At 35.0% G+C, this 8,388-nt stretch overlaps 1 protein-coding gene across 4 annotated transcripts in view; it reads right to left on the bottom strand.

Moving 5' to 3' along the window:
- Nucleotides 1-1,479: 1,479 nt before the first annotated feature.
- IDE (insulin degrading enzyme) overlaps nucleotides 1,480-8,388 on the bottom strand; it is a 75,766-nt gene continuing 68,857 nt past the window's right edge. For all 4 annotated transcript variants that reach the window (XM_068399843.1, XM_068399844.1, XM_068399840.1 and 1 more), the window contains exons 23-25: nucleotides 7,253-7,325; nucleotides 5,373-5,440; nucleotides 1,480-4,159 (exon numbers count right to left, since the gene is read on the bottom strand). In XM_068399843.1, the coding sequence (XP_068255944.1) occupies nucleotides 4,064-4,159; nucleotides 5,373-5,440; nucleotides 7,253-7,325 (237 nt within the window). In that variant the 3' untranslated portion in view covers nucleotides 1,480-4,063. The remainder of the gene's footprint in view (nucleotides 4,160-5,372; nucleotides 5,441-7,252; nucleotides 7,326-8,388) is intronic.

Raw genomic sequence — 8,388 nt, 5'->3', positions numbered from 1 at the left:
TGGCCTTACACACACTTCCTTCCTTTGAATTGCAATTCAGATTTCACGTACTATTAGTATTATATTCCACCAACAGCATATATTGTAACTTATGAGTATATTCTTTGAATGGTAAGTAGACTCTGAAATGTTTCAAATCAAAGCCTTTCAGCAGAATCTACACAGGCCAGGCTTCTTTTGAAATTACATGTAAGGTAAGAAAGGTGCCTGAGTTTCTGATCTCTTCTTCCTTTAAATAGCACAGAGGTGCCTTGTATTGTGCAGCATGCAGCAATAATAATAAAAACTGACCTGAAAACAAAGTATTTCAGAGCTGGATTTGAGTATCAAATTAGGTATAAGCTCAAGGGAAGGACCCAGTAGCCATTGTAGGTGACCATATCAGTTCGATGGTCAGCTATTGAAAAAATACGGCAAACACAAATGAAGAAAGGTATAGAAGATAGCGATTTTTCACTTTACAGAGGAGCTATAGCAAAAGCATACTAACCAGTTAAATGGTAGAGAGAAGGCAGACTAAAATTCTGCTAACCTTGTGTTAAAGCAAGAGCTAGAAAATAATAAGTGAAGTTAAAAAGGTGTGTAATACTTTCTCCACACATTATGATTACATCGTGGAACACATGATCAATAAAGGCTATTCTCGTCCAAGCACTTAAACAATATTCTGAAAAAGCTCAATCATTTTTTAATGGCTAAGAGTAATAGTTGAAGTAAATTTGGATAGCTTGATTTTTTTGCAAAAGATAATAAAGCCAATGAGTCAAGGAGTTACACCAATCCCTAACGACTGGGAGTGAAGAAAGAGAGCCCTGATGTTGGGGACAAATAATCTTCCAGGTAGATCGCAGGCATTTTACTTCTCTCCAATGCCAAGGGCAAAACGTCTCTCTCTTAACATTGCTAACTGTCAGATACTACTTCAAGGAGCCCCATTAGAACAGCAGAAGTGCCTGCTGACTTGTATCTTTATGCTGTCACCATTCAGAATTGACACTATTTACTGTCCTACGCATCACACTTAAACACTCCTGACCTTTCTAAACATAATCTCTTGGTGTGCATAAAACAGAAAATCACCAGGGAAAGTACTTTCTCAAAAGCAACACTGTAAAGCTGTGCTAAGCATGATTTAGTCTGGCTGCGGCTATGCTCTGAATTTACAGTTTCAGATTGGATAATTAAAATCCTGTCTTGTGCAAATATTTCTACCTTTATATTATTAAGTTTTTACACGCTGAGAGCAACAGAGGTGGATCCACCTAAAAGGTGTGGGATGCCACATGGGGAAATCCTGTGAAACTTCCCTAGAAGTGACTGGGAACACTTCTCCAGCACTCCTATTCAGCCTAACTAGTCCAAGCAACTGGACAGCAGAAAATCACAATTAATGTATAATAAAAAACATGCACAGAATAATAGATGTAACATTACCAGTATGCAAAAAATGAAAATGAAACAAATTAAGAACTCCAAACATTAAATTCAGATTGTTTATTGTAAACAGTATAACTCTAGCACTCTGTCATACTGGCTGTGTCACATGCACCCAATTCCACATCAACTGCTTAAAATAGCACTTGCAAAAATTACAGTTATGTAATAATAATTTATGGTTTCTTATGTAAACTAATTAACAAGCACTAAAATTGAATTACAGTGTATTCTAGGTAGTTTTTTTATTGCTTGTAGACACTGCAGCTTTGGATTCATTAAAATGAACCCATTAGTATGCCTGAGTTTATCAAAATTTACTGCTGTATCAAACTCAGAAACTGTAAAATGCTGGAGAACACTTAAAAGCAATTAAGAGTTGCTGGAAAACTACATGGGTTTCCACATCCAGTCACAGAACTTTGAAATTCTACGTTTTTTTCCTCCGGAAAACATGGTTTGTGAGCTTGTGTTAAATACACTGCCATTCCAATTTATTCATGTAATTTGTTAAAATTAGAGCTGATAGTACTTCCATGAATATATATATATATTTTACACACAATAGAAGCCACTTCATTTTACTCAACATAAGAGTTGTATGTTTAAATACTAAATCCCAAAATATATATTTTCATAATATGTTGTCAAAACTTTTATTATATATAATAAAAATACTTTTACTAAAGGAAAACTATAAACAAAAGTAAAATGCAAGAGGGTAAAAAGCTTTTATGTGAAGGATCCATGAAAAATGTGGTAAACAGAGACACCTTTACTGTTTTTGCTTATACTACGTTTAAATTTTTTTCTCCTCAGGCTACAAAAAAATGCTAGTGGCCTTCCTTGGCAACAGGTTACATCACAAACTATGATCAAATTTATTAAAAAGATGTTGAAACATGTACTGTTAACCTTTAAAACAACTTTTAAATATGCTGTTATTTATTCAATTAGAAGAGACTCTCTGATAAATACAATTTAAGGCCTTTACCCTGTCAAGCATTCATTTAATTTGGCTTCAGAGCCAGCGTTAAGAACGAACGTTGATTCAATGGCAGGAACAGCCCTATTGAATGTACCAGGATTCTGATGTATGACAACATGCGTGTCACATCAGGGCCTTGGTTTCAGGTTCTTCCAATAAGCAGCAAACTGTCAGTAACACCCCTGATGAGCAGATTTTATATCTTCAGTGCTTTGCATACTCTATCCTGTCTGAATAATTACAATCGATTTTATGCATTAAACAGGTAGGAGAACTTATAATTAATAAGATGTGTCCTCACCATTTTCTAATTTGGGTCTGTCCCAAGCACAAGACCATTCTGCACAAGTCAGTAAACTTAGTGAAAATTAGACACCATATATTGTTTTACCATTTTACTAAATTATGGAATATATATACATATAGTATTTCAGCATAATTCTTGATCCTCCTGGGTTTTGCACAGCCTTCTTAAAAGAAGTAGGAACAAACATTTTGTGATGTAACCTGAACCACAGCCTGTGCTATAGCAGTACTGCACACCCAGTACTGCACTGTCCCAAATGCCTTCCTGAAGACCAAAAGGACCCACACAGATGTATCAAAACGATGATGTATCCGATTATTACAGGGCCCGTATTTGACAATTCCCTGTTCTTGACTCAAGAACTAACGTGTGCTTAAGTTACTTGCACTAGTAAGTACTTTGCTGGGCTGAGACCTAACGTAACAAATGAGGCAAAACAGACTGAGTTGTCCATCAGTACATGCGCAACTGAAAACAAAAAATGACACCAAATAAAGTATTTTACATACCAAATGGAAACAATTCACAGTAACACTGGAAAACTGAATAGGATGTTGACAGTATCAAGAGACAGGGACAACACTTTTGATCACAAAATAAGATGAACTATTAAAAGTGTTTCCAGCATTTTACTAGTTTTAATATAAAATGTCCCCAAGTTTGTATAGAAAGATTAAAATCATGCCTCTATCTTCAATTATTCTCATTAAGACAATTCTCTCACTTACTATCGTGTTGTCAAATTTCCTTTTCTTTTCCCCCATTGGTGTTCATAAAACTTAAATAGAAAATGTTGGTTGCATTACGGATCAATTTAAAAAGTATCATTCAACACGTCACTTCAAAAAAATGTGAAAGTCTCTGTTTTTAAGAAAAATGGTTGACCTCATCCCAAAAAGGACCTACTTCTCTCACCCCCTCCAGCCCCCAATAATATAATTATTGGGATACTAAACGGTGTTTTTCAGGAGTAACACGGATATTTCAAGCAATTTTGTTTGCTCTGGAGGGTTATTTTATCAAAATGAAAATTTGAAGGGATATACTATTTAAAAAATATACTGCATCTACAGATTTTTTATTATTATTGTTTCAGTTGATTTTGGTTTTCAACAGGTTGTCTGTAATATAAATGACACATGACCACAACTGACTTTTATAGACTCTCTATCCCTAACACACAGCTAATGTCAAACGAACCAAGAAGGAATTTGGGACTTTCATAACGGACAGAACCATTTATCCTAATGATCTTTAGTAATTTTGTTCATCATGAAGTCCCCTGAAACCATGTCAGTACTGATCACTTGCATTTCTTCATCCATTGGGATTCTTCACAGTTTTGCAGCCATGAAATTGATATGTGGTTTCACCAGTGGAAAGAGTGGCAGACTGCGCTTGAATTCTGTCATATTTTCAATCATACTTGGCTGCAAAGAAGCGTACGCAAGAAAAAGTCTGCTCAATATCTTTAATCAGAAAAGTGAGAAATTCCTTGCTTTTCATTTTAACTTTTGCTTTAACTGTAGCTAACAGCTACATATACACACATCTTTCTTGCTCTTTTCTACAATATTAGTGATTCACACTTCATTATTACAGGATCCCCCAAAATATAGTGTTATTTCTTATGAAACAAATGGTTTCATATTTAATCCAGATAATTTAAAACAATAGCTATAATGCAGTAATTGCATTACTAATAATGGCAGGAACTTTAGTAGAATTTAGTAAATGCAGAGCTTGTCTTTTCATTTACAAATTCTTCTTTAGGACATCCCACCTATCCTTGAATATCAGAGGTAAGATCATAAAAAACAGCAATTCAATGAGCTATTATTTTTAGTTGCAGTAACAAAGTAACTTTTTAATATTTCAGTCATAATGGTTAATATATCCACACATAATTCCTACAGAAATTTCCACCCATGGTGATTATTTCACCTATAAGGACTGAATAAGAACATAGATCTACTACCGCATTGCGAAGAATGAATTAACTATTGGGACAAGCACTACCATCCTTCTTCAAGAAAATTCATTTAAGGTCCAGTAAGGGCCCAATGCTATCATATCTAACCACAGAGTGAAATCTGTAATGCTTGTATGAATAGAATTTGTCAAATTGCTTCCACCACAGGTTACACATTTATGGGAATGTGTATTAGTATTTTAGGCTTTAAGATAATGACTAGATAGTTCGTTTTGTTATTGTTGGTTTGGGTTGGTTGTTTGTTTGTTTTAAACAAAGATGATAAATTTGTTGATGTATATTGCCTCTTTCTCTTGGCACTTGACACACCTGATCATACACAATCATTATTTTCAGACTGTAACAATCTGTATTTACTCCATAGTGTAGATACTCAGTAGAGTTAACTACTACTACTAGCTTTCATTTCAATGGAGTAGAAGGAACGAAGGTAACAGGACAGATTGTTAAAAAGAAAAAAAAAAAAAAATAATCAGGAAAAATCCCTGTTGTTATTGAGGATGACAACGCATGTGGAAAAGAGCCAAAACATCAGCCCCACAACAGCATTTCAAGACATTTGTTTCTCCCTATAAACTTATCTTTAATTTATACTAAACTTCCATATTAAGAATACAGCCTGGGATATTTTGTGTGTTGTTTCTTTTTACCTGTGGTAGTGGTGGTGCTGGTGCCAGGTTCACATCATTTTGGCATGGAAATTCTTCAACAACAGGGCCTATTTAACATCATCAAAATTAATTCAGGACCATAATTTAATCAGTACCTTTTACGTAATAAACTGTTTTCTCTTGTAAGACAGATATCTATATAAAGCACAGGTCATTAATTTTCAGGTATCTCAATAATATTTTCTGAATATTTTGCTTTTATAGTCCATGGCTGTCTTTAAAAATACAAAGAGCTTAATCCATTATTTGACTTGAGAACATGTGCTGTATCAGTGGCTTTTATTCATTTTACTTACACATAAAGAGAATGTAGAAATACAAATTTCTAATCTACTGATCAATGAATACTTAAAAGTGTTTTCCAGTATAAATTATGAACGCAGTAGTTAATGCCAGTGGTATATACAACAAGAGCAATGCAACAACAGCACATCTTTTAGTAAGGACATGCCTATGGAGGCGTGGGGGTTACTCCATGTACCAAAATTCTGGATAGCAACCCCAAGTCTCCCCTGCCTGTCCCCATACATGCCCTACTCCAGTCCCCCCAAAACTTCTTCCTGCATCCAGTCCACTTGTCCATAAGAACTTCTAGTCTTAAATTCCTTAAACCTCCCTTCCACCTCCATACTCAAATTTCAACCCTAACCTTCACCATGGGAGTTCAAGTGCTTCCCCCTCCTAAAATCCCAGATCTACTCTACTGCTTCCGATTCTTTTCCACTCTCAGAGAAAATGGTGTGTCTGCCTCCAGGAGGAAGGGTTCTCTCTGAGAAGCTTTTTAGCCTTCCTCCTTTGTGCTGCTCTCTAGAGGGTGGGCACCTGCACTTGGAAGAATGCTCATTTGGACTCATGGGAAATGCATTAAAGTCCCACTTTCTCTTTCATGGCAGAAGAGGAAGATAACATTCCAAGCAAATAATAAACCATTCTTCTGGCAATGTAATTACTACACTTTAAAAAGTTTTCTCTAGATAGGAAAAGTATTAGAGGTATTTCTATTTAGCAATGATTAGTCATGAAAACTGGGAAGATGCTTTGAAGCAAGCCTTCTTTACCCAGCTGCAGAGTTACAATTTCCACGGTACCATAAAAATCAATCATTCTGAAACTGGAAGGAGTTTCATGACAAGCACACAGCTATCTGCATCTTTCTGTTCTACAGACAAGCCTTTAATATTCTTGATTTTGCAACCCGTAAGATGTTGGAATTTAAGTCCAGTATAAACCGGTGAAAAATCCGCACAAAACAACATAGAAGTTTTTCCTCTCGGTTTATATTAACCAGAAACACTTCTACCCTTTTCCGTCTTGAATTCTAAAATGGAACAACACAGTTTACAATGCACAGCTAATCTAGATTATTTGAAAATAAAACCTAAATAAACTTTGACTTTCTCAAGTTTAAATATAATGTTTGACATTCCCAGAGGGTTGGGTTTTGATTGTTTGTTTGTTTGTTGATGGGCTTTTTTTTACTTTGAGAGTGTTTGAATAAAATGGTGCACATTCATTGCTTGTCAGAAAAAAAACAACCCACGTTTTACTTCTAACTGCAAATCCTAATTTTGTTTTTCCCTGTAGGACTACTACGGAGTTTTATGCTTGTTTTAAAATACCCTGTTGAAAAAAGAAGTGCTATTTTAACATATGTTGTTTTAATATCAATATGCTTTAGAATGGCTGAAGAACTCGGTCACAAACATCAATCAGAAAATTTGAAGCACCCATGTGAAGAAAACCTATAAAAAGAAATACTTCTTCCTCTGAAAGGTATATAATCTCCAAAGCTGAGTTTTTCTTGCTATGACTTGCTTGAACAGCAATTGATTAAATACTATACTCAGCACAATACTTACAGGAATCCATTTCTCTTGCAAGGACGTGCACTGATACCTTGTGTCTTCTGGGAGCGTCTATTGCCAACAGCACCTACAGTGAAAAGCATCAAGTCCTTCAGGTGTGGGAAGTATCACTCAGATATTATACTTATAAAACAGTAAAAGAATGAGAGCACTTAAATTTTAATTTAAGGTTTAAAATGAGGGATGAATTTTGGGATATCCCTTCAAACATTATTAAAAGTTATCCATACAGTACTTTGAATTATTTTACAATCAAGTTAAATTCATATACTATTTGTGACTCAGAAAAAAAAGAAGTTACAGGAATTCAGCCATTACCTATCATAGTATCAGGAATTCAACCTAAAATCCCTCCAGAATATTCAATCCCTAGCAGCATTCTGGAAGCACATCACCCTGAACACAATTATTAAACTCAGCTGGACTAGCTCACCAATCCAGCCAGTTATTTCTGCTGTGGAATACCAGATAATCAGGTATTGAGCATCAGTGTAAGTAAAATAGTATAGATTCCTACAAAAACACATGTGGATACTTGTTCAAGTCACCATTTATTAAACAACAGCTACTGAAATCCCATTTACTAAGTTTGTATTTGCTGCATATCCTCACCCACACTGTCATACTACTAAAAAAAAAAACAAACCAAAGACGTCAGTGTACACTGTGCCATACAAATAACCAGTTTTAAGCATTAAGACTAAATCTCATAAAAATAGACGGTAATGTAAAAATGACCTTGGATAGTGTAAAGGATAAGACAGAGTACAAAAGAGAAACCATTTTGAAAGACTTTAGCCCTGCCTCAACAGAGAAAGAAAGAACACAGATGCACACATACCCATGCTTCTTCATCAGCAGAAATTTTTCCATCCAATAATAAGTTCAAAAGACATACGACTACATTATTTTTTAAAGTATTCCCTGAGCTATTAGCTGCTCCATAAGTAATAATATGTACACTTCGCAATATAGTGAATTGTCACTGCCTATTAAATTTGTTACAAAACTGAAAGAATGAGGCCCGATTTTTTTTGTGGGGGGGGAGGGACCCCTAGTATTTCAATTGCTTATATGAGATATCTATTTATGCTGAGTTGCAATGTACAATTATTGCATCGTTATGCTGT

The sequence above is a fragment of the Nyctibius grandis genome, chromosome 4, assembly GCF_013368605.1.
Source record: "Nyctibius grandis isolate bNycGra1 chromosome 4, bNycGra1.pri, whole genome shotgun sequence".
Taxonomy (NCBI): Eukaryota; Metazoa; Chordata; class Aves; order Nyctibiiformes; family Nyctibiidae; genus Nyctibius; species Nyctibius grandis.
The sequence above is the reverse complement of the archived record's forward strand: the minus strand, read 5'-3'. Positions and strand labels throughout refer to the sequence as shown.